This window comes from Schistocerca cancellata, chromosome 2 (assembly GCF_023864275.1).
Source record: "Schistocerca cancellata isolate TAMUIC-IGC-003103 chromosome 2, iqSchCanc2.1, whole genome shotgun sequence".
NCBI lineage: Eukaryota > Metazoa > Arthropoda > Insecta > Orthoptera > Acrididae > Schistocerca > Schistocerca cancellata.
This window is the reverse complement of record NC_064627.1, coordinates 1,010,190,705-1,010,218,662: the sequence shown is the minus strand read 5'-3', so window position 1 is coordinate 1,010,218,662 and position 27,958 is coordinate 1,010,190,705. Positions and strand designations below refer to the sequence as shown.

The following is a 27,958-nucleotide window of genomic DNA, read 5'->3' as shown; positions in this document are numbered from 1 at the left end:
ACATCCAAAAAAGGTAACTCTCCCTCCTTTTCAATTTCAATCGTGAATTTGATGTTTACACAGGATGATGATTAGACAGGAGGTTTCTCACCTTTTGCGTCAGTCTCTGCTTCCACAAAGTAACATTTCTTCAACTGAACGAGCATCTATTCAGTCTATTAGAGAGGACCATGAATTGTTAATTTTACCAGCAGACAAAGGTAATGCTACCGTTTCAACCTCAAAGGCAAATTATGTGAATAAGATGTATGATTTACTTAAGGGTACGTCATATCGTATAGTACAGAAGGATTCCACGGATCACATAATTTGGGTGCACCAACTTACGACTTAGCAAAATATTTAGCGTCGGCTCTCAGCCCTCATGTGGGTAAATGTAAACACCATATTTCCAATTCCGTGGATTTTATTCAGCGTTAAAAGTTGTTTCATCTTGGTCCCTCTGATTTATTTGTTAGTTTTGATGTGGTGTCACTTTTTACTCGGGTCCCTCTTGAAGAGTCATTAATTTTAATTAATGAAAAACTCGATACGGAAATGACGAAGCTCTGCTGTCATGTTCTGATGTCCACCTATTTTTTCTTTGATGACAAATATTTTGAGCAAACCGGCGGTGTCGCTATGGGGAGCCCTTTATCCCCCATAGTCGCTAATCTTTTTATGGAGGACTTTGAGGATATGGTCCTGAAAACATCTTTTTTGAAGCCTTCGTGTTTTCTGAGATATGTTGACGATGTTGTTGTTGTTGTCGTCTTCAGTCCTGAGACTGGTTTGATGCAGCTCCCCATGCTACTCTATCCTGTGCAAGCTTCTTCATCTCCCAGCACTTACTGCAACCTACATCCTTCTGAATCTGCTTAGTGTATTCATCTCTTGGTCTCCCTCTAAGATTTTTACCCTCCACGCTGCCCTCCAATGCTAAATTTGTGATCCCTTGATGCCTCGGAACATGTCCTACCAACCTCAACATCCGATATGTTGACGATATGTTTCTTGTTTGGCCACATGGAATAGACTCTTTGCACCAGTTATTGGACCATTTTAATTTTCTTCATCCGAACTTCAAATTCACAATGGAAATTGAAAAGGGGGGAAAATTACCTTTTTTGGATGTACCAGTTATAGAAAAGAAGACGGCTATACACACAACAGAATGACAAGCGGTCACCGCAACTACGTCAGTCAATGTTACAGTGGTGATCGCTGCACAAGTCGCTGTAATTTCCTGGTGAAGTTCCTCCAGTGTTACCTTTCATAGTCCCCCCCCCAAATAAAAGTCCCGGAAAACTGTAATCCAGGGAAGCTCATATGGCTAGGTGGTGCCCCATCCTGTTGGTAGAAGACCTCTTCATCAGCTCCATAAAGCACATGTATACCTGGCAAAACTGATGTGCTTAATATTTCCAGGTACACTTCTCCAGTGACAGTAGTGTCAAAGAAAAAAAGTCCCACTAAGCCCCTAGATGATAGTCCACACCGCACATGAACCCCTGGTAGATTAACCACTTTATCCATATAAACATGCAGATTTTCAGGTGCCCAGTACACATCGTTATGCCGATTCACAGTTCCATTAAGTTCCCATTGTGCCTCATCACTCCACACAACCTTCATCACAAATTGTTCGTCATCAGTTATCATTTGCTGATACCACACACAAAACTGCATTTGGCGATCAGAATCATCAACATTAATCGCATGCAGTAATCATGAAATGTAAACTTTCCATTTTGCAGCTTTCAGAATTCTTCGTACACTTGTACTGCTAACTCCCACTTTCCGTGCACATTGCATAGCAGACTTCTGTGGAGAATTAACAAACATTTCCAACACGAGAGCTGATGAAACAGGACATGTAGTTGTACACTGTCTTCCTGATCTCCCTTTGTGAATATCACTAATTGTTCCTTGCAATTCAATCTTGTCAATGATGTGTTTAATTGTTAGGTGGGTTGACGGTTCTGTTTCAAACTTCCGCCTCCACTGACATTGCACTTCAATGGCATTATCAAACTTGAAAAACCACTTCACGATACATTTTCGTTGCTCAAATGTCAAGCATGCTCCAGTCATCTTGTTTTTTCAATACGGAGATGAAAGTACTAACATAGGTTGAGCCAAAGACCATACTAAAACACACTCTTAACTCAAATCGAATGACAATATCACTATCTCGACAGAGTCTGACAAAGAGTGTATACATTTTTCTGGCAGACTCTGTATTAACCATGCCTCTTTTCTGACTCGGGTGGTGATTTGAGAGTCTGTACAGGTATCGGTCCATGTGTGTCGGTTTTTGACACACGTTTGTTACAGGTTTTCACCATTCTTTGTGACCAGAACATCTAGAAATGGCAGTTGTTTGTCCTTTTCTACTTCCATGGTAAATTTTATGTTGGCATAGAGGCTATTCAAGCATCTTAGCAAGTCACCATGGCTCCACACAAAAAAGGTATCATCAAACATATCTGCACCACACCTTAGGTTTACATGGTGCCAAGTCCAGTGCATGTGCTTCAAATTGTTCCATGAAGAAGCTACCACCACAGCTGTTCACAGAAGTTGCCATTCCACATGAAATAGCTAGTGGTGAGACATGTATGAAAGAGCTTGGTGATGTCTTGTGAGAAAATGAAACCACTGTGCTCCAGAGAGTCAATGAGTGGCAGTTTGCAGTTATATTAGAAGTATAACAGTCAAACACCCGGTGAAGTGACACATCAGGAAAAGAAATGTTGGGTACGGCTTTCCTACCATACATTCCCAGATTGACAGACAGAATCGGCCGTATATTGCGCAAACACGGCATAACGACTATTTACAATGTTGTAAATGATTAATGGAAAATCTCATATAGAGTATCTCATATAGAGTATTTATTTACAATGTTGGTAACATACTGCATACCACGCAAATGCAGAAAGGTTTAAGTTGGAACGACTGGACGATCAATCAACACCAGGATCACAGAACATAAGCGACATTGCAGGTTGGGGCAGGTGGAGAAATTGGCTGTGTGAGGCTTACATGAAAGTTTTGACTGTAGAGAAGAGCTATCACATGTTTGTTCAGAGAAGCTATAGAAATACACAAACATGAGAAAAGCTTTAACAAGAAAGAAGAAAGCCTCAAGGTAAATGGATTCTGGATTCCTGTGCTGCAGCTAACGACAATTGGAGGTAGTAAGAGGAGAACTGCACTGGAAATGATGTGGAGAAGCCCTTGGACGTTGATGTGAAATGTACATATAATCTGCAGCCATGAGCTCAGCTCCATTCCACTACCAGCAATAGAGGGTGAAGTTTTGACAATGCCACCTGCTCATCCTGCTGAAACGTCAGAAAAATCATCAGTCAAACCTTGGCTGAAGAACCCGAGACAGAAGCCAATAGGCATTTAGTCAAGAAGTGGTCCCAAAAGCCTTTAACAATTTTGTAGTAACAAAAGTACTCACATATCACTTATAAACCTGACTCTTTTAATTCACCATCATTTAAAATAGTTATACTTTGAACATAATAGTATCAACTGCCCCAATCCACTTCCCTAAAAGAAATTACCCATCAATCCTGTTGTTGTCGTCATGGTCTTTGGCCCAAAAACTGGTTTCTCACAAATGGTGAGCAAAGAATTCCTTAACAGAAAATAAATGGCTTATTATCCATGTTGTTATTTAATCTATGTAGTGGGGTAAAAAAAAAAAAGCACTGTGGACATCCCATTAAGGCTGAAGTAGAAGAAATCATCAATAAATGTTGAAGGATGCTGGTAGGACTGTCAGTTTGGACTAGTCAGAAAAAGAATAAACCCATAAACAGCTACCCCAGAGTGTATACAGACAGACCCATGTTAGTACTATTATGTTATAATTCAGGCCAATGTACATTATGCGTCTGCATCAGTTTCACAGCATAACCACTCGAATGTCAGTTATAACTGACATAAAGTACACTTGATTTATCTGTCTGTTATAATCTTACACAGTCCTTAACTTCTAATCTATGCTTACAACTTCCCGAATTCTGAACAATGAGCCTCCAATGTTTTTCTACAGGTTTACTACAATGATTGCGATATTCAAAACGTGAACGTTATGTACCATATTCATCTCACTGATGCTTGTTAGTATGTTCATATTTTTCACAAGACTTCTTTAATAAACCTGTAAGTTAGGAGTACCAGTTTTATTATTTATTTAACACTATGATACTGTAAGTATGTCTAAAATTGGCTAGATACATGATCTGCAGAAAGATGACTCCTTTATGCTTCAAATGTTGCTATTAATTTTAATTTCAAAATAAAAATTTAGTTCAAAAGAATAAATTATCATAAAATTTTGAAAAAGTTATAAAATTTAGACTTCACCTGTAAGGCTCTCGGTTTGTTGCATCACTGAGATGTATGTTGTCTCTTGCAATATTGCGAGAAGCTGTTAATTTTGATTCAATAGACTGAAATCAAAATGAACCATTGATTCAACATACATTTTATATGATAGTCAAAAATAATTATGAAATAAAAATGATACAGAACAATTTTTAATTTAAGTCTGTTAAACTCTTTTTCTCACTGTTCTCTCTACAACAGGAAAATAAACTGTCTTACAAGCATTTGATTTTAATTCCAGACAACATATTTTAGTAAAATGGACGAGTCCTGCTGAAAATACCTCGCATTATTTGCTGTACCTATACATATTACTAAATTAAAGCCCTTTGCTGCATTTTTCAGTCTGTATGTGAAGGCTAAACCTAAAAATTACTGTAGGGATTTTGATACAGTTTTCACCAATAGGTAGATTGACTCAGAGGAAAATTTGTATACATAATTTGTAATTATAGGATTAATGAGTGTGTAAATATTGTTATCTGTGCCATATTTAACTGACATTTGGAGTGACATCTTGTGGCAATGATGGAAGCTACAAGCTGATCAACTATGGAGGAAATGGTATTTGGCGGGGGGGAGGGGGGGGGGGGCAAAGCAGCAAACAGTCACTGCAACTCCAGAGAGTAGTGAAGCTTGACCAGAGTATATACACATCTATATACATATTAGAAATTAAAGTCTCCCACCATTTTTTTCTGTCAGCATGTGAAGGCAAATCTCAGTGTCTGCTGTAGGGATTTTAATATAGTTTTCGCTAGTAGATAAATTGATTCAGGATGAAGGTTTATGTATATAATTTATTGCTGCTACAACGAAGATGGTAAAGAGGTAGAGATATTTAGTGCTGCCCATGTAAAGCTGGAGCTGGTCACTAGTTACATTACAATTTAAGATTGTCTTGTTATTCACATCATAAGTCCAATTATATTTGAATGTGCACCGCAACAACAATTATGAAAATTACATTTGGGATCTTTCCTAATAGAATAAATAAACAATTTAAGACACACTGTAAGTACTACCTCTTGTCTTCTTAAATTATGTCTATTTACCTTATAATTTATGGTAATGGAAAATTCTTGACAGAATAAATAACTTAAGGAATAAATGTAACAACCCACTGAACAGCTGTGATGCTGAATCATCAATAGGTACATGAACATGTGTGTGTGTGTGTGTGTGTGTGTGTGTGTGTGTGTGTGTGTGTGTGTGTGTGTGTGTGTGTGTGGGTAGGGGGGGGGGGGCTGATCATCCTCAAACCATTAAATGTCTCCTTTAGCGATCTGCAGAGACAGTGAACAGAGTCAGACCATGCCTGAAGGCACATTTGTTGACCTCAGCAGTTGACGAATGTGCATTCTGGCATATGTAGGACTCTGTCATTCTAGGATAACCAGCACACATGACACTGTGCGACATGTATATCTTTCTACAGCACTATTATCTTATTACCTACAAGGATAACTCCCATGCATTTCTCTTGAAAGCCGCAAACATTAGGCTATCTGGGAGGAAAATACACATTTGCTTTGGACTGAAAAACTGTGGGTTTCATCTTGAAAGAAATGCATGTATAGATGCTTCCACTAATACAATGACGACAATGAATTACAATAGTGGCCCAAATATAATCACATATCATAAATCATGTGCCTTATCAACCCTCATAAGACAATTGTGCTACAGCAGTACTCTTCAAATTATCCCATAAAAAAGCAAAGGCTGGAAGTGCTACTCCGTAATTGTGTTCTGCTAGTTAATCAATGATCTAAAATGTGTTGCTTGATGCTTACCAGATGGGCTACTAGTAGAAATGGTTCTGTGGAGAGATGTCGGATGCCGTAAAATTCCCACAATATTTAACTGGCGCAGCTGACCGACATCTTCGGGTGCAGCAAACACACTGCAGAGCTGTTTACCAAAGCATCCTATTATCGCCATTCTACAATGAAAACGCGCAGGTGTGAACGTGCCAAATTCAGTGACCAGTAGTAAAGAGTTCCTGCAAGCTGCAAATCTCCATTGCTTCTTTAACACTCTCCACACCAAGCCCATAAAATTTATGGGCCACTGGACTTCTGAAAATTGCCAAGCCTGTAGAATTTATGGGCTACAGTGTTTTCATCAAGTATCATCTCTTTGACACTTTTTTGACATCTTTGGACGGTGGTATGGGCTTCCAGGGATCTTAGTTCAAGCTTGCGTTCACAGATGGTGCAAGTAGTATCTTCTCTTAGCGATGTTTGAGGAGTAATAATTCTTCACACCAACGTTGGCACGCAGCGCTTTATTTGCGCCAACATGGCGAATTGTAGGTTGTGAGCTTTGTTCGAAACGGCATGGAGAGGTCTATCCGATCAGGAAATAAGTGACTTATTCATGATGGAAGAGGTTTTAGATGATACATAGAGTGAAGAAGAGGATGAGGAAGAGAATGGCATTTTTGAAGCTATATGAATTATTACTTATACATTAAGTGGTGTTGTTACTACTTACGCAAAAAACTTACGCTGTGTCATGCATTTTGTTAGGCTTTGCGGCAACCACAGTCACAGGTTATATTATTCTTTTCAGTTGACGATCTGAACAAAAGTAGCTCATCAGAAGGGGCTGGAAGTGATGATGAATTTCAGTACACACCACTTGATGGTCCCGCTGCTGAAGCTGACGTCTGGAGCGGAGCTGATTTTTTTTACCGTCTTTGCCTATCAACACAATGCCGAGAAAAATACTTGCAGACATCAATTCTGCAAGTTTGGTATTCGACTGTGCTAAAGTGTTTCTTACGAACGAAGATATCAGAGACTTGAAAGCACAAACAAATCCATATGCAGTGCAAACAATTAAAAGAAACGCAGTAAAAATGAACTGAAACTTCATTCATTATTGAGTTCATGGAAGCCAGTTACATTGACTGAAATGAGATGTTTCTTGGGCATCATTTTCCATATGTGCATTTCCAGAAGGCCAAGAATGGCAGATCACTGGTGCTCTAATCCAGTTGTAAGTTGCAATTTTTATCCGCATATAATGATGAGTCATTTGCGGTATAATCAGACACTTTCTTGCTTACATCTCACTGATAATCTTAAGCAAAAAAAGCCAGGAGGAGGAGGATTTCATCCACTCATCAAAATCCTTCCTTACTACAACAGGCTGAGGGAATGTTGTATTCAAGCATATCGTCCATCAGAAAAACTTACCACAGATGAAGGTATATGCCCATTTCGAGGACGTGTAAGTTTTTCGAGTGTACATACAGAACAAACCTCACAAATACGGCTTGAAGCTGTAAACTGTTGCAGAGGCAAGCAGTGGTTATGTCCTCAATTTTGAAGTGTATGGTGGAAAGCAGGCGCTCGACAATGCATCATTGGCAGTTATGTTGAGGCTCCTGTCTGAAGGCAATCTGTTGCATAAAGATCACACTGTGTACTTAAGACAGATTTTATTCGAGTCCAGATCTGTTTCAGCGGTTGGCTCAAGCAGGAACTGGTGCTGCGGGCACTGTGAGCAATTCAAGGAGATCGATGCCCCAAGATTTAGTAGCAACTAAACTACAGAAGGGAGAAATGACATACAGACGTAGAGGTAACGTGTTGGCAATGAAATGGAAGGACAAGAGAGATGCGTATTCATTATCAACTAGACATATGGCATCATTTGGTACACACACAAAAAGGAATGGTACATTTGTACTGAAGCCACTTCAAGTTCTAGATTACAATTGCAACAAGGCTGGGGTCGACCTTGCAGACCAACGCTTACAGTACAATACATTTCGACACAGGACAGTAAAATGGTGGAGGAAGATGTATTTTCACCTGCTGCTTATGGGAGGGTCAAATTCATTCTTGTCGTACAATTTGGTGCACCAAAAGAAAATGACAATCACTGACTTTTTGATAACACTTGCAGCTGAGTTCACTCAGGAGGAAGCACAAGTTGCTGGTACAATTGTACAAAGTAGAACTGTGGGCAGATTATCACAAAGGCATTTTCTGCAGCACATACCATCAACATCCAAAAAGTATGCTGCAAGTGTGTGCCATGTATGCAGCTCCAGGAGCAAGAAAGGAACTGGAAAAGCTTCCCGCAAAGAAACGCGGTACCAATGTGAGCAGTGTGGTGTTGCATTGTGGTTGGTTGGTTGTTTTGGGGAAGGAGACCAGACAGCGTGATCATCGGTCTCATCGGATTAGGGAAGGAAGTCGGCAGTGCCCTTTTAGAGGAACCATCCCGGCATGTGCCTGGAGTGATTTAGGGAAATCACGGAAAACCTAAACCAGGATGGCCGGACGCGGGATTGAACCGTCGTCCTCCCGAATGCGAGTCCAGTGTCTAACCACTGCGCCACCTCGCTCGGTGTTGCATTGTGTATGGAACCTTGTTTCAAAATATACCACACAAAGAAACCTTATGATTCTGTGTGAGAACTGAGTTGAGGAATATAAAGAGTGTGTATAAATAAAATATTTTCACTTTATACAATTTTCGCTGTATTTTATTTGAATATATGACTTTCTTAAATTTACAAAAACATGGCAGTTAATTATGTGATTACCTTCAAACTCTATTAAATACAACATAAGCATCTCACCATAATTTAAAAGTAGAAGGAACTAGAATTTAAATGGTTGGCTATTTGTCAACATATATTAACAAATGCTACCACAGCAGGTCTTTAAATATTGATAAAATTGTCTGGTTTCTGGAGCTGGGTACATAGAACAGGGCTGGAACTGAGTGTGTTAATAGCACTTGTCCAGTATGAACAAGATATTTTGGTGTTTTAATAGTCCATATTGCACCCCATCCTGAATCAATGCTTGGCCACTGCAGATTTCTCTGGCTGGTCCAGAAGTGTATTGCCTACGTTCAACACATCTGTCTTCCACAGTGCGAAAAGTCTGTCCAATGTGTGAAATCCTGCAGTTACAGGGAATCTTCCAGACACCAGGCTTTCTCAAATCAAAATTTTATTTCATTGGGCCAAGAAGTTTTGTTGGTGGACAAAAGATGCATTTAACTTTATATTTCTTCAGTAATCTTCATATCACCAAAGAAATACTGCCATAGTATTGCAAGATGACCATTCCTCTTTGTTTTCTCTTTCTTCCAGCTCTTCACTTCATCTATCATGTGCCAAATGCCCATTCAGAATTCCATCCTGTAAGAATATGGTACGAAGTTGGCATAGATGGTTAGATAAACTGTCTGAATCTGATATGGCCGTCCTCTGTGGACCAACGTCCTAAGCACGTCACTTCACTGTGCAGGACGGTGATAGTCGGTGGCTTTTAAGGATAAGTTTGTATGTGTAGGTTTACGTACTCAGTGTGACCCAGGATGCCATCCCCTTTCTCCGCACCAAAATATCCAGCAGCTATAGTTCACCATTTTTTCATTTCCACTATAAACTTGACATCCGAATGAAGATAATGTAAAAAAGCATCCAGTGATCAAGTGCTGTGGGGCCAGATTATGAAGGTGTCACCCCATATCACCAAAAGCACACAGGTTTCAAAACCACTGAATGGAGTGCTCTCACCTCAAAATTTTGCATAAAAAGATTAGCCACAACAGGTGATAAGGGAAGACCCATTGCAAACCTGTGAGTCTATTAAAAGTATTGGTCACTGAATAAAAATTCGGTGTAGGTGAGCACATGCTTTAATGAAAAACAAGTTTCCCTTTTCGCCAATGAGTAATACTGATTCCTGCAGTGGCACTCAAATGAAAACTGACACCACGTCAAAACTAATGAGAATATCTTATGGTGCCAGTCGTAAGTTCTTGTGCAGATGAACAAAGTCTTCTGAGTTGTAGCTGTGGTGCTCACATTTTCCTACCAAAGTATTCAATTGCGCTGCCAGAAATCTCTGGATACGAATCCAAATTCCCACTAAGTCTGATGAATCCTCTCCCTCACCACTGCATGGGCAGCTCATTTATTAATTCTGTTGGTGGCTGCAGAGTTTATAAAGTATGTTATCTTAGGGAAGGTTTGAATAATTCTAAGATCTCAGGGTTGTAATAAGAATGCAAGGATACACAGCAATCTACTCCTCTTACTCCTAAGTTTATCAAACTTATTAAATTCTTTCAGTGTCTCCTCCCCATATAGATACAGGATGTGTTGCCTGAGACTTCCCTGATGAACTAGTTGTAGGAATGGTACTTGGGGGAGACATCAGATGCCGTAGTGTAATTCCCATAATATTTCACTGGTGCAACTGACTGACATTTTCAGGTGTGGCGACACATTGCTGAGCTGTGACTGAAACCTCCTATTTATTCCAGTTTAAGAAGAAAATCTGCCAGTGTGAATTCTCCAAGTTCGGTTATCAACAGCAAGTATTTCCTGATTGATAGCAGAAGTGACAGCTATGCCACCTGTCAGACAAAGAACTAATAGTATTGGCACACACAATCATAGGGTGTGCTGCCATCGCCTGCTGCAGTGCACTCTGGCTCGAGTCACATGCCGATATACAGAGTGGGGCAAATAAAAGTGGCCCGGAGAAGTGGATATGATTGGAAGTGAATTTGTGGCAGCATTAATAAAGGAGGAAAAAGACCTACAGTTACTTCCAACAGGATGGAGCAACTGCCCATACAGCTGGCCGAACCTTGGAGCACATTTACACACAATCTTCACCCCTGACAGAGTTGTTAGCAGAGGTCAGTCTGCTTGTAGCCATGATTGGCCACCCAGGTCCCCTGATCTGTCAGTATGTAATTTCTCTGTGTGGCGAGCCCTCAAGTCTAAGGTGTGTCACAGTGAGCCTCACTGTCTTCAAGAACTGCAGCAGAACATTTTGGATGTGACTTTAATAATTCCAGCAATCCAGCTTTGATTCACCTTGAGCAACTTGCTGACCAGGGCCCAAAAGTTCTGAGAGGTGAATAGAGATCACTTTCAACATCAGCTTTAGTACTGTATTTCCTTTCCTCTGCTGTGTTTCTTTGTACTCTGGAACTCTCTTCTCTGGGCCACTTTTAATTGCCCACTCTCTACATGTCTGCCACAATGTGTGCCCACCCTTGCTGTTGTCACCCGAATACCTATGTTGCCACTGAAGTGTCATCCTTGTGTGACGAACAGTTCTCTTTTGTAGTCGCTGTGATTTTAACATGGCCACTGCTGGATCCCACACTGTGCTAAGTTGGTATCTCGTGTGTCTATTCAGCAGATTTGTCGAGATATGAATTTCCATCACTTCTTTAATAATACTGTCCCAGTGCTAAGGTGTTGACGAGAGAATTTTTGCAGTAGTCCATACTGTGGGAATTTCATCTTGCCGGAGCACCATTTTGACAATGATCTGAAGTACTCATAAAAAAATACATTAAAACCACGGATTTTCAAAACGAAGGTATATCAGACCCTGGCATGTCATCTAATGTTGAATATGTATAAAAACTGTTCTATTGCTTTCCATTCAATGTGTATTTGTACATAAAATATGAGTGTACATCTCAATTCCTTAATAAAAGTTATACGATCCAGAAAAAGTCTCTACACAAATAAAAAGTTGTGTCATCATAAATGCAATATAATTGTACTTAAAAAGACTGTACTTACAAAAACTGGATTATTTATGGTTCAGTAACATTGAGCCTCAAGCAATAAATTATTATGATTAAAAGGATACACAAAAGGGAGAAAATATTGTATAAACACAACAGAGATTGCAAAAGGCTGCAAATAAAATAAAGTTGCAGGAGTTTAGATTCCACAAACAAGTAGAGTACGGTGTGATAGAAAATTCAAAACGAAGCAGTGAATATTGTTCCATTAAGGGTGCTCCCAACAAAACACTGATTAGTTAGGAAATTCATTGCAGTTATAAGCAGTGGCTGGAAAAGCACAAACATAAACAACAGGTGCAAGGAAAAGGGGAAGGTAAAAATAAAGAAATAAATGTTTCTGAGGAAATAAAGCTGATGCACAAGCCAGAATTCAGTAAACTGACCAGATTAAGACTTTGAGCAAGAGGAGTGGTACCCAAATCAAAAACATATATTGACACAAGCACTTTCTTCTTCAATGCCATTAATGCATATGATTCTAGGAAAACAGTCTGCATAGATTGACTAATTATTTATTTAAAACTATTCTGAAACTCTCGTGGAAAGAATATGTAATCCCAACAATGAAAGTGGGAATGATGAGAACATGATTGACAAAATGACAGGGAAAAACACATAATTGCTAGATTTTGAAACTAACACTGGTAAAGAGAAAAAGAAATGAGAAAGGGAATTCTAAGAGGTAAGAACACCAGACTATAGAGATATCAGCTCTGTTCCTATTGTCCTCATTTGACAAATGGCCATAAAGATAGGTGTTCTCATGGCCCACATATTTTTAGTGTCTTATTGCAAATCATTACCATTCTTTCACATTTAAAATTCCCCTCACTGCTTGATCTCTCTGTCATCATCTTTTCTTCCTTCTACTATATTTCCATCTTTCACAAAAATGTGTTCAACCATCTCTTAATCTATACATATGGCAATTATTTACACTTTGATGAACTAAACAGCTCTTCTTTCAGAGCACATTTATAGTCAACTAGATTTTTCATTTTGTCTATGGAACCAGTAGTCTCATTCGGCTGCCCATCGATTTTTCACTTTTTTCTAATCTTAATTTCTAAGGGAGTGTCTCCTTTTAATGCTACTGTCTTTAATGCTATATACTTTTTACATTCTGAGGCAAGGCTTTCAGTGGATAATTTTCTTTGCACCAGCTAGTTTTAGTTTTGTTATCAGCAAGTTCCATGGGTGAAAAATGTAATTCTCATTATGATACGAAATGGGCCAGGTAGTTTATCATTGTAATACATTTTCTCAGTAAAAATATGACAATATGCTCACCGTTCACCTAGTAGTCTTTTACTAATCCAAAGCAACATTTATTCTTCATACATATGCTGATTTATACTTAACTCTATGTGAAACCTCACTTCCTCTCTGTTGCTCATATTATATGACTTTTGGAATTTCTTATAAGTGTGGCCATTTTATCTGTTTTTATGTGAGCATTATACAAAGTTCTTTATTGATGACAATAACTTCTCTACTAAAGTGTCACTGATACACTCGCACTTTGTCAAAAATTGTTGCAGTCACAAAACAGTTGAAAAACTATTACAGGGTTTGTACACATTTTGCAGTCCCCCTCCATTCTGTCTCTGACATCTAATTTTTTGTATCTTGAGCTCAGATATTGCATAGCTTAGTTTTTTCTGTAGGGACCATCTGTGTGAAATTTTATTCAAACTGGAAATGGTAAATTTTATTCAAGCTGGAAATGATCACTAGTCCACTTGATGTAGAATAATCATCTAGACAGACTTGTGCCCTTTGTCCTTTTCAAGAGCAATACGATTATTGAAAGTTTTCCACACTACTCCATTCCAAGTGTTTCACATGTTGTTACTGTTGAAAACATGCAGTTGCACATGAGACTGATAATGAAGCACATATGTATTTTAAATGTTGAACAGTGATTTCAGACACAAGAAGAAGTGTTACATGACAAAAATGAAGGAATGGAGCAAACTATTATACAACAAAATTAACACCAAAAATAGAGATGCTGCCAAAAATGGTAACTTTGTGGAGAAATAATATCATCTGTATATTAGAAACATACACATGCTCTTCTTTGAGATAATTCCACACACATTTTAAAATTCAATACTTTATGCTGTGAGTAGTTTAAAGGTAATATTAATCACTTTAATTTCAAAGCTTCATCTGAATCTTTCATCAACTTACATCAGTATTTGTGAGTGAGATTTCAGCATTACACAGTTTAACACTGTAATTAACTACCAATTACTGCTCACTATCTAGTTAGTTTTCATTTTGATACCATATAATGCCTTGTCTAATCTTCCCATTCTTGGATGTAGTACTATACACTCTTGATGCTGCAACGTTTACGTTTTTCATTTTGTTCCCATTTCCTCCGATACTCTGTACCTCATCTTAATATTCACATATAATCCCTTCGCGTCAGTTATACTAAGTGCACACAATTTCTCAAGTGGTTCAGTTTCACCCAATTTTCCCAAACTAAGTTCTGTACTTATAAATACATTTTTTATTTCTTGGAATTGTTATCTCGTACATCATTCTCATTTTATCTCACTACAACCATTTCAGTAATCCATTTACTTCACTACTAACTCGTATCTGCAGTAACTTTATCCTCTGTTCCTCTTTTTTTCAGGCTCTCATACATCTGGATGAAAATATAAAACTCAAAAGTACTGTACAACAGTAAACAGCGTATTTTTAAGTTAGGCATAATAATGAAGCACACCAGCATCAGATTTATCTGTGTCTCTGAAGAGATGTTTGAATTTTTCCCTCTTAAACAAACAAACTAAGAACTTGCATATTGCAAAGCAGTTATTCTAACAGTTTTTTCTGCAGCCCCGCCACACACTACATGAAGTTTAGCAGGATTGCCACAGGTTTCCCCAAGTGAAATTCCCTGATTGCCAGACAAGTTTTAGCATTTTTCCCTGACAAATTTTGAGATATCAAGGGTAAGTTGACAAAAAAAGTAGACTTCGGTGTTTCTAAATGTGTGAGTGAAAATCTTAAGTACTAACATCAACCTCTTTTGTAATGAACTGGTTCTAGATGGAGAAAGCAATCCAAATGGTATATATGTTTCATTAAGACCACTGATGTTATTTTATTTCAATAAAGTGAAACACATCTGGTGACAAAAATACACATTTTGTTGGAGTCGTGAGACAGATTTAAAATACCTTATCTGCTTTCAGAAATAACCTAAGAAAAAAGTAGGCCTCTTGAAAGAAATGTATAAGGTGGGGAAGAGTTGTGTAAACCAACATTATAGGTAACAACCAACAAAATGTTGGTTCTACTATGTTTGTTATTGTCAGTTATTACCCACTTTGTTATGTCTGTTATTCTACAGGTATTGTGTAATTTTTCTTACTATCGTCCATACATTCTAATATATAAACTACTTTTGAAGTACCAAAATGTACTAGAATAAATAAAATGTCTACAAAATGCCACACTGTACAATGTACATGCGGTGAGACAGCTGCAATTCCTGAAATCCATCGCCTGTGAGCTCTGGCCTGCCGAGGAACACCACAGTCCTGGGTCCATGGATAAACCATGAAAACCCGCTGCATTACGCCACAAACAGACAGACCCAGCCTGTGGGCAGATCGGCGAGACTATATCCGACAGGCAGGGGCCACACATTAGTGGGAAACTATGGGCTTCAGATCGGCAAGCCTGATCCATTAGAGATACCTAAAGAAATGGCCTGCGGATTTGGTCTGTCATGGAAGTCCACTCATGTGGTCAGCTTATTCATGTATCACAGACACCATGTTGATGAAATGAGACTGCGGTGATCACCCACGCAACAAATAACTTGCGAAATATTCTGAGAATCAATACTAATGAGGATAGGTAGCAACTCACTGTAAAGATGATCGCTGAGCCATAGATAGGCACTTTGTCTTTTCTATTACACTCTCACAATGAAATTTTTGGCCATAGCCTTTGACTGAAAATGAGAGTGCACACACATTCACACAATCACTCAGACACAATTCATGCACACTTGACCGTTGTCTTCGGCCGCTGCATCAACAAGCTCTGAGAATCAGATCCAAACAAACCACTCCTCATGCCCCCCTACCTCTCATCGGCTGCTGCTGAGCTAGCAGCAAGTAGTGGTGGCAGCACACACTGACTGTAAGCTGAGGGGAGGGGTAGGAAGGGGAGAAGCAGTAAGAAAGAGAGTAGGGAAGCTGCGCATGTACTAAGCTGCACCCAGCCAGCGAAAAAGCATGACGTTTCAGTAAGCAAACAATTTCATCTACTGAGACAAAAATGAAAAATTTCCAGTTTTTTTTTCCAAATTACCCTGATTTTTCCCTGATACATTTGAAATTCCCTGATTTCCAGAACTTGTGGCAACCCTCTTTATTAACAGTCAGCAGTTAATATGAAAGAACAAACATTTTTTGTGGTATAAGTGGTTACAATACTTTACACATCCATACAAACACTCTTTTTTTTTTATAATAAATAATAAATGCCCTTGAAGATGTAGTGGCATAACAGACAAGAGCTCGTTATTCCTATCGTTCCTTCATTAATAAAGGCTAAGGTAAAAAGCTAGTCTGAATAGTAGCATTCCCTAGATCATCAAAATTATAAGTTCAATACTTCATAAACAACTCACTGAAATTTTCTTTTCTTTCACTTACTGAATATACCTCGATTCAAGTCTTAATAGTCCAATATTTTTCCTAAAATTCCCTATTTTTAGGTTATGGGAATTATGCTTATGCAGTTTGTGGGAGTACAGAACAACACACCAGTTTGTCGAGTTGTTACTTATTTGCATTATATCACAGGATTAGTAAGGAAGCAATTATGCCAGGTAACTTCACAGAAAACGCAATGTGTATAGACATGCAGCAAACTAACAGACCTAAACTACCGCCGCTGGAGTGAGCATGGTGAGGTACGTCGGCTACACACACATCTGAGCTTGTCACAGTCTGAGCACAACCATTTCTCAAGCTGTCAACAGAACAACACGAAAACTAACCACTGCAACTACTGTAATATCCACTTTACATTATTCATGTATAAACAAACAACTCTTACAATGGGCACTGCTTACCTCTCATTAACTTACGTAAATGTGGCCAGGACAGATGAAATAGAAATGTTTTTCATGTAATTTGAAAGTTCCAGTTACATTCTCTGTCCTGGACTAAGCAGTAACTCTTCTACAGTGTGTCTCACAATGTAAAGTGGCATTTACAAATGAAAAGCAATCTACAGAAACTTTGCAATCACATATAAATATTTCTAATAAATGCAGACATATCCACTACATTTTAAAATTACACACCAAATTGGTAAGTGCCATGAACACTTTCAATATAAACAGGAAAAGAGATGGTTATTGGTCAATCAATAAGAAAACAAGCTTTATCTAGTAAATGCATGCTGTTTTTCCTTCTCTCCCCTTGCATCCTACCCATATTTCTTCCTTACACAGTCTACATCATCATGCATCTTGAAAAAACAGACATTTTGGAAAAATTAGAACATGCAGCAAAGGCTGGCAAAATCCTCTCACAATTAACTATTTTTCAATTAGGTGTGAATGTCAAGCTAATAACACCAATATGTCTACATGTGCTGCTGGCCAACAAGTTGTACAACTAACAAACCAAACAAAGAAAATAAATATCACCCGTTCTGCAACTATCATTTGTTACCAGCAACCCAGTTTTCAACTTCTTAGACCAGCATCTGGCAATAACTAAATGTTGCAAACCCCAGATAAAATGATGTGTGGCCTTTTTTATACAATCTTTCCTTAGTAAGAAATGTGTATCTCTATCACTAATATTTATGTAAGTCAATTTATCTGTACTTGTGACCTTTAGTTATCACTTCATAACCACATACAACGCAAAAAGCGGATTTGTAAATCAATAATAGCTGCAGAACACTATGGAAGTATTTCCTTTGTTTGTTGTTTATGTGACGTTCTGTCAAGTACGAACAGAGAATTAAGTCATACAGCACTGAAATTTAGGCTTCAGCATTGGTGGTCTACATCAATACTTAAGACAGATCTCTAGGTTCAATAACAGCAAGCAAAAAGATAAAACATATATTAATATTAACTACAGTAATTTAGCCTAAAATTTCATTTCTATGGGCTCAATGTGATGTTTTGCAGGAGGAGGGGGGGGGGGGGGGGGGGGGGACCTTCGAAATTTAAAGTGCTGGGGGAATCGGGGATTGGACAGAACAGAAGCTCCAAACAAATGGGAAATGGTTGAATGATAAAGCAAAGAAAGCAATGAAGGAAAATTCTCACTTTTTTCAATTTGTTAAACTTTTATGACTTCCATAAATACTTGCTATTCAGTACCTCCTTTCTTTTATAAACATGTAACTGTATTATCTTCCACACACTCAAAGCTCTACCTTTCTCTTACTATTAGCAACAGTCTTTTCTTGTCACAATAACAGTCTTAATGCCTAACTTAAAATATTCTATATGTTTTGTCCTTTTCCATTTCCAAGAGAGTTACCTTCAGATATAGTCTCACATTCTAAATAAAATATCCATATGAATAATTATTATAACTCTCAGATTTATGCAAGGAATCCAAACTCAAGTTGTGCCATTACTCTAGTTCCTCCAAATCAATAACATACTGTGAATGTAGCTGCCTTTTACAAGTAAAAAAAAAGAACCACAGAAATTATGATGTAATAAAGAGTTATTGTTTATACAGTACTGAATCACAGATGTATGCCATCGAGAACTAGAAAACACAACTGTCATTTATTATAAGACTTACTGCACTGAATCTATGGCATAGCAATTGTGAAATTCAAGTACAGTCAGGTGAATGTACTGCTGACATAATGATGAATCCATGTTTTTTATACAAACATGTTAAGACAATAGAAGTGTGCTTCAACTTTGCCAAACATAATTTTGAAATTTCCCCCTTCAAGTACGTTTGGTCCTGGGCAAACAGATATGCACATAGCTTCTTCACCTGCAGAATATCATTCAGGGGATATAATGAAATCTTTCTTATGAGATATGTACACTATCTCAACACGATACTGTGGATTTTTGTGCTACCATTCCTTCAGATCAAATCGCACTCAAGAAACGATAACACACCAAATCTGCAAATACATTCACCCTGTAATAAAAGATCTTTACAGCTGGCACAAGGTTTGTATGAACTTCTGCTTTTTCTGAGTAAGCATCTAATGCTTTATGAACATTATGAAACCTCATTTATTAGCTGTAACAGTAAGGCATATTGACAAAATTATATTGCTGCTATGCTTCTGTATATGGCTATATGAATTTGTCTCTGTTGATCCATCACAGACAAGGGACAACGACTGGTTAAGTAATTGTCAGTATCAATGGTATTCTCCAACAGCCATGTAACTGAGATGTCATTTTATTTTATTTTATTTTGAAGGCTACCAGTTTCAGTATTCCACTATGCCATCTTCAGGCCCCTACATAACAACAGATTGTACATGTAGTATATATCAGGGTGAACAAGGCAAGCTTACATAAAGTACAGGGCAATCATAAAAATACTTAAAGCTACAAAATGAAAGTAATGGCATTCAACCAAATCACTGTGTAATCTATGAAGTACAATAATATGTATATTTATGGCCTTCATAGATTAGTGTGTGACATTATACTTTAAATGAAGATATGTCCTTATATATGCTAGGGGTTTCCTTATCTGTAAGATTTATACAAGATTTTATACTTATAATAATAACAAGCTTTGTTTCAGTGGAACTCCCGATTGTGTACTGTCTAGTTCTTATCTTTATAATGTTTTTTGCATGTTGTCTCATAAATCAGAGGTGTTAAATAGTTTTATGACTAACAAATATGTACACATGTTTTAGTCTACTGTGCTGGATGTGCACAGTGATTTGGTTTAACATCATTACTTTCATTTTGTTGCTTTAAGCACTTTTATGATCACCCTTCACTTTCTGTAAGCTTGCCTTGTACACCCTGATATACACTACTTCTAGACTCTTTTTATTATGCAGGGGCCTGAAGATGGCATAGTGGAATGAAAAAACTGGTAGCCTTCAAAATAAAATAAAACAACATCTCAGTTACATGGTTGTTGGAGTATTTCACTGATACTGACAAATATGAATTTGTTGATTCTAAGCAAGATCCTACATATATTTCTCAGAAATAAGTCAGATATGTTCAAAGATGCAGCTTGTAGGAGGGAGTTGAAGACCTTACAAGAAATTTACATATGTATGCTGGAATATTAAAATGGTGCTGAAGAGAGGAAAATGGTTCAAGTGAATTCATTACTTTGGAATTTATGGCTTGGACACTTTTATATGATTTTGGTTTTAATGTACACGATCAGTTTTTCTCAGAAATGATTGGGGAAGATTCTCTTCTCCCTTCATGGGCTGCTGGTTATTATGTAGGAACAGATTATGCCAAAAGTCAAGTTTCTGATAATACCTGCATGTTACAATTTCAATTTGTTGTTTCAGTGAATTAAATTAATGTCACCATGAAGTTTCTTCCTGGTTAATTCGAGAGTACCGTAAGTTTCCACGGTAGCTTTTGATAATATCTGCATTTTATGATTTCAGTGAATTAAATGAATGTAATTATGAACCTTCTTCCTGGTTAATTTGAGAATACCCTGCACTACCACAGCACAACCGATTTGTAAAGAAAGGGTAATGCTTGGTCACTGAGAATTTGAGTGGGCTGAAGAGACAGAACAAAAAATACTTCAAAACATCACTGAACCACCTCCAGCTTGAACTATGCCCTGCACACAGGGCTGAATGCCTGACTGGGTCATTGGTGGATCTGATGCCTTGATAATTTGAAAAGAGGCAAAACAACAACTTGCTGGACCACACTACACACTTCCTATCAGTTAATGTCCAATTCCTGTGTAATCTACACATTTAAAGACATGCAGCATTGCTTGGTGCTGTGAGGTACCACACTTTAACCATCCACTGCACATGCCGTTCCTTTCACAGTTTTCAATTGGAAACTGGCTGAGTCGGCCGTGCAATCACTGGCAGCAGCAAGTCCTGTCAGCTTTGAAACCGATTGTCATTGTTATGGCACTTGTCTGTTGTTTCTGCTGATTAGGATCTTTTTAACATCACTATTCTTATTGCTTTTTGTACATCACTGTGATAGGTATGCCATTCCTGGAATACACTCTGTACAGTCCATGTTGATGTCCCAATAAATTGAGCAGCTTCACTCGTGGTGTTGTCATGGGTAGGTCCAAACATGACAGCATTTTGTAATGCCAACTCATCTTACTACACTGATTCCATACAACTGACTGGCACATACATACCACTTGAATGCTGTAGCTTGCGTCAGCAGTGAAGGGTCACATGAATGCCGGACACCACTTCTTCACCATCTACAGTGCTCCAAAGCCACTGGTGTGCTCTTTTGTCTGGTAGGCTATATGTATTTTGTCTTCAGTCTTTTGATTATTCTGATGCAGTTTGCTACAACTTCCTCTCCTATGCCAACATCTTCATCTCAGAATTGCACTTACTTCAAATGTCCTGAATTATTTACTGGACATTTTTCAGTCTTTGCCTAGCCCTACAGTTTTTTTGCTCTCTACATCCCTCTCCAGTACCTGAAGTCATAATAATGTCCTATCATTTTGCGCCTTCTAGTTGGCTTTTTCCACATATTCCTTTCCTTGCAGGTTCTGCAGAGGTCAACCTCATTTCTTATAGTTGCCCACAAATTTAGTACCACATCCCAAACACTTTGTCTTTTGAAGTTAATATTAATAGATATGTTCTTCTTTTCTGGTTTCCCTATCCTATTTTACTGATTTTTGCTGCTTTATTCACACCACTAATGAGCATGTAGTTATTTTTCCCATTAAAAAAATAGTCAACAACAGTAATTTCGTCATGTTGGTTGTATGAAAATGGTGACTGGTAACAGTACTATTGTTACATTAAATGAAAATAACAACCTCCAGCTGCTTAACCAAATACATTCTGCTCTGCAGACTGTAACTGTATAATGCTATTCTACAACAGAGACCATACAGGCTGAAATTATCAGGCTCAGTTTTTGTTATTAGTATTTTAAACGAACTTAATCAATGGGGTACAATGATTTTGCAACTTTAACTTTTTGATGGACTGTTCTTTACCATTGCATACAAACTTTCCTTCACCATAACATTCATGAAGATCTGTCCAATACAATTACTTTCTGCAGTTCACAACACCTACAATGGAGTAATAGTATAGAGTAAACTGTGTATTACGACATCATAAAACGGGAAAGGGAGAAGATATTTTCCAAGAGTTGAAAGATACAGAATCAGCGAGAAGGAAGTTGTAAGATTATATGTAGAACACTTGTTTCATTACAGACTGAGAAACACTGATGGAAAAACACAAGCACGTGGTCTTATGAAATAAATGTATTCTATAATTATTAAATCTAAATACAAGACAATGAAACTAATTGTGAGTTTTTGTGATCAGACCTCCACGAAGTATATGTCTTTGAATTCTGTTTTCCCACATAATGAAGTCTTGTGTAACATCATGCCAATGATTTAACATTAGAGTAAGTTTTTGTTTAATAAACACACTAATTTAACAATGGTGCAGCAAAGTTACAAGCATCTGAGGTACATAGTAGTACTGCGTCCGTAACAGTATTCAAATTATAAAGTTAATAGCTGCATTTTCAAAATTTTTATCGATAGTGCCCCAATCTGTATACTGTGACTATTTTTATTTGCACAAAATTAAGATAGCAATCCACTTCTTTTTCTACTATCTTGGAAAGCAGCTAGCAAAGACCTTACCACTAAACGAAGTCCGTTTTCTCATTAATTAATCCATGTCAAATGTTTCTACAAACGCAAGAAGGAGAAAGACAGCAGGTACTAGGACAATATAAGTTAGCAAAACACTGAAGTGCCACTTCACTTTATCTTACTACTAGTAAATCACTTCTTTCATGATTTATGCTGACTGTATGCATCAATACTAAGTACACAACTTCCACTGATCACACAAAAAACATCATACAAATGCAATGTTCTATAAAAGAGGACTATGGCCAATACAGATAGAGAACTTGACCTCTGATTAACATCTATTTTTTATAAAAGCTACTCCAAATTTTACGGTAAGTCAATAAAACAAAGACAAACTCACGCCAATATTGCGAAGCAGGTCATGGACCATATTCATTCCAAGAATCCTATTGGAAGGTGCGAGTGGTGTTACGGTTGTTTGATTTCCAACGGTCTGAGCCACTGTAAAACAAACAAACAAAATGATTAGTATTTTTCCATTTTGGTGGGATTATTTCCAGTGACGAATTCCAGATATAAAAAAGGCATGATATTCATTTCTCAGCTAATCAGTTAAACAAACGAGACTTTTCAGTTGAAAAATTCAGAGTTTGAATGAAAGAAGAAGAGATCGAGTATAAATCCAGACTGAGAATATATGGAGAAGGAAATTGTCCACGTCTTTTTCAAAGTGACCGTTTTGGCATTTGCCTTAAGTGGAAAATTTAAATCTGGATGACCACAGCAAATTTGAACCATCGTCCTTCTCCATGTGAATCCAGTGCCATATCACTCAGTTATAGGATTAAAACATAATATAATGTTTTTCATAACATTCAACATACACATAGCTGTATGATTAGGTGCTAATGTGTGACATTTTAATGCTGTTAATGTATATCCTATGCCTAAAGGCGTATCAATTTAGAGTAATGGCAATCTTAAAATCCCTTTATTCTTATTCTGTTTAACTGCCTACTGTCCTCACAAGACAGATACCCCTGTAACAACTTATTTTAGATTTGTCCTCAAATTGAGCTTACTCTGTCATTTATTCCACTACGTTTGTGCAATAATGAGATTCGTTGTAACACAGTCACTTTAGCTGTTCTTGGTGTTGTCTGTAAACAGTTTTGCAATATTACATCCATTCTCATCAAGTTAACTTTGAAGGGTCGGTTGGTTGGTTGGTTTGGGGAAGGAGACCAGACAGCGTGGTCATCGGTCTCATCGGATTAGGGAAGGATTGGGAAGGAAGTCGGCCGTGCCCTTTCAGAGGAACCATCCTGACATTTGCCTGGAGTGATTTAGGGAAATCACGGAAAACCTAAATCAGGATGGCCAGACGCAGGATTGAACCGTCGTCCTCCCGAATGCGAGTCCAGTGTCTAACCACAACTTTGAAGGGCAAATGTTTTATTTTACCTTAAAAAATTCATGATGTCAATGTAATGCCTACCTCTTTTTGAAAAAAGATATCCTAGAAGATGGCAAAATTGTTCCACCTAACCAATGTAGGAACAATATACATACTAAACAGTTTAAATATATTTATAACACAAACACAGTCAACCAATTATACAATAAATTGGGAATATTCAATAACTAGTGAAGTGGTAGATTGCAGCAGAAGCAATATGAAACTATTTACAGTTCCAACTAAAATTCTAACAAACAAGTTAACCTTTGCATGCTGTTTGCCAAGACTGAAAAAAAGAAATCTGGATACTAGAAAGGAAAGATGGAAATATTACACAGTAACAGTAACGGCATTTCACTGAGATGATTAAAACTCAAATATGGAAGCAAGTGTGTGTGTGTGTGTGTGTGTGTGTGTGTGTGTGTGTGTTTGTGTGAGCGCACGTGCGCACGTACGTGCATGCGTGCGTGCGTATGTTACATACAATATCTGTCAATAATTTTATGATACTTGTTAATGACTGCATTTTCTCTCTGTTTACATACAAAGATACTCTTGTTTTTAATTAGACAATAATGTTACATTTTTACATTGTTAAAGATTTGCTACACACATAAGTGCACAGAGATGTCTTGCAACTCACAACAACATGGCATATGAACTGAGCTATATTGACAATACAAAACTCCTGTTTAACTTCAATTTCCAGTTTGCTACTGTAAAATACTCTCTTTGTTCTTCTAGAAGATGTAACAGTTGTGTAATGCACAAACAAGGTAATCACACTTTCAATTTTATAGCATATCAAATAATAAGGATGGAAATGATAACAGTGTAATGGACTGAATTTATTAAGTATAACTTCTGAAGACAGAGCAAAAGCAATAAAAAAGTTCATTTTAAAGCTAAATACACGTCACAAAAACCTTCATTTTCATAACAATGTATATTATCACATGTTGCTGCACTGTTTGGGCAGCCCCGCAAACTCAACACCAACACATTGTGATTCTCTCTCCTTCAGCCATCATCAGACATAATTAACATCCACTTTTATGTCCCTATAAACATTCTGCGCACCCACTCATACAGTCCCCCCCCCCCCCCCCCACACACACACACACACACGGGGGGGGGGGGGGGAGAGGGAGAGGGAGGGAGGGAGGGAAGGAGGGAGGGAGAGGGAGAGGGAGGGAGGGAGGGAGAGGGAGGAGAGAGAGAGAGAGAGAGAGAGAGAGAGAGAGAGAGAGAGAGAGAGAGAGAGAGAGAGAGAAGGGGGGGAGACTTATTTCTGATTGTCCTTAGCAGGTGTTTTCTTTGGAGTTATTAGACATTTCATGAGCATGAAGACATCTAGCACACCACAACATGGTCATTTCAGCTAAGAAACACAGTGTTATCTCATGAGCACTGTACCAGTTGTACCAATTACACCAAATACAACATTCAATGGCTGGAGCAACGGCACATTAGTTCAAAATGTTGCTGATATGGGTGCTGGTTGAATATTTAATAGTCACCAGACGTAATGCAACTGCTTTATTGACAAGTTTTGAATACACTCACCATCAGAATGTCTGGAAAGGTTACAAAAATCAGTAGCAGCACAGTACAGTAGCTAAAAGACAAACAAGAAAATAGACTAAAGATTGCATGGATAGTGTAGACCAAACTTAGACAGATTGATCAAAACAGAAACATAATTATGCTTTGATACCGTGTATGATTGATAATTTATGTAAGCTGGAGCATGTTCACACTTTCAAAAGTTTGGAGAGCTTTTACACCTCCCCTGTCTTCCATTTCATGATAACCGACTGTGCTAAGTGATTGTTCACCATCAACAATAACAGCCTTATATCCAATAGCTACCAAGTAACAGTCAGTATGTTGGTCACACAGTTAAGTTCCATACACAAACAAATCTTGAACACTGAAAATGTTCTTGTTGTCGTTGCTGCTGCTGCTGTCGTTGCTATTTTGTCTTCACTGTCAACAGTCAGAAGACTGGTTTGACACAGCACTGCACACTGGTGCAAACCTCTTCATCTCTTCGTAACTACTGCTACATCCATCCACTTGAAACTACTACTGTATTCAAGCCTTGATCTCCCTCTACAATTTTCCTTCCATTATCAAATTGAGAATTCCTTGATGCCTCAGGATGTATCCTACCAATTGATCCCTTCTTTTAGGCAATTTGTGCCATAAACTTCATTTCCCAAATTCAATTCAGCCTCACCTCATTAGTTGTGTGTTCTACTCAGCTACTCTTGAGCATTCTTCTCTAGCACCACATTTAAAAATGTTTCAGAAAAGCTTTTTGTGCAATTCCCACTCTGCTTTTTACACCTTTAACTCAGATGTCAATTATTTCATTGTCCAAATAGCATAACTCAACTACTGTTTACCATCTCATTTCCTGTCCAAATTCCCTCAGCCTTGCTTGATTTAGTTAAGACTACATTCCTGGTTGTGTCACACAGTATTACAATGTCATCAGCGAACCTTAAGACTTTTACCTATTCTCCCTGAACTTGAAATCCTCTTCTCCTTGGTTTCCTCATTTACTGCTTCCTCAATGTGCAGGTGAACAACACCAGGGATAGGCTACACACCTCACTCCCTTCTCACCTACTGCTCCCCTTCATTTTCTTTGACTCCCATAAATGCAGTCTGGTTTCCAAATAATTTGCGGATAACCTTTTCCTCCCTGTACCTTCAGAATATCAGAGTTTTGTACAGTCAGCATTGTCAAAAGCTTTTCAAAGTTTATAAATGCTATAGCCACAGGTCTGCCTTTCATCAGTCTATATTCCATGATAAGTCATAGGGCCAGCACTGTCTCAAGCAGTCCTACATTTCTCCAGGGCTGAAGTCAGCTTCTACCTGTTTTTTCCATTCTTCTGTAAATAATTCGTGTCAGTATTCGGACTTATTAAAATGATGGTTTGGCAGTATTCACATGACAGCACCTGCCTTCTTTGGAATTGGAATCATTATGTTCTTCTTACAGTCTGGGGGTATTTTTCCTGTCTCATACATCCTGTACATCAGGTGTATTTAACCCAGTCACCTTTTGTAACTTGGAGCACCTCCTAAATGGTATAAACAGTGGGTGTACTGCTGGGATGACTTGGCACATTAGGGGTCTATGTTGCGTGCTGGGTAGAGAGATGCAAAAAGATTTCACACACTCCTGTCATATGGCTGCACTCACACAGTGAGATCCAGATTGTATCCACAATTCCACAGACCACTATTAAAAGAAGCGGGAAGTTTGCTGTTATGTATTAAGGACAGTTGGCTTGATTCTGCTCACATAATTACAGCTTCACCATCTTCATTGTCTTCACTATATCTCCATAGCCAGCTACAGCTACTGAAAAAGCTGACAATAACATCAATATTTTCATCTCGTGCTGAAGACCAGTTAGGAAGGTGGATAGGAACACACTGAGATTTATAGATAGATGTTATGACACAGTTTGATAGTCCAACAAATAAGAGTTCTAAATCATTGTTTGTGGTGATAGCAGACATTATATTTTGTTCAAAAGCACTGCCACACTTCTCACAAGGCTTTTTAGCTACCAAGTGCATTCCTGGTAGTGTTGGCTGCGCCACGCAGAGAGGCCGTGCAGTTTGAGGTGCTATGTCACAGATTGCA

General features: G+C 38.1%; 1 protein-coding gene across 4 annotated transcripts in view; it reads right to left on the bottom strand.

Moving 5' to 3' along the window:
- LOC126162980 (nuclear distribution protein nudE-like 1-A) overlaps nt 1-27,958 on the bottom strand; it is a 174,423-nt gene that overhangs the window by 2,878 nt on the left and 143,587 nt on the right. For 3 of the 4 annotated variants that reach the window (XM_049919832.1, XM_049919833.1, XM_049919831.1), the window contains exons 7-8: nt 23,230-23,330; nt 4,369-4,454 (exon numbers count right to left, since the gene is read on the bottom strand). In XM_049919832.1, coding sequence (XP_049775789.1) covers nt 4,369-4,454; nt 23,230-23,330 — 187 coding nt within the window. Of the gene's footprint in view, nt 1-4,368; nt 4,455-16,909; nt 17,002-23,229; nt 23,331-27,958 lie in introns of those variants that run through there. The other variant, XM_049919834.1, reaches the window with a different exon arrangement.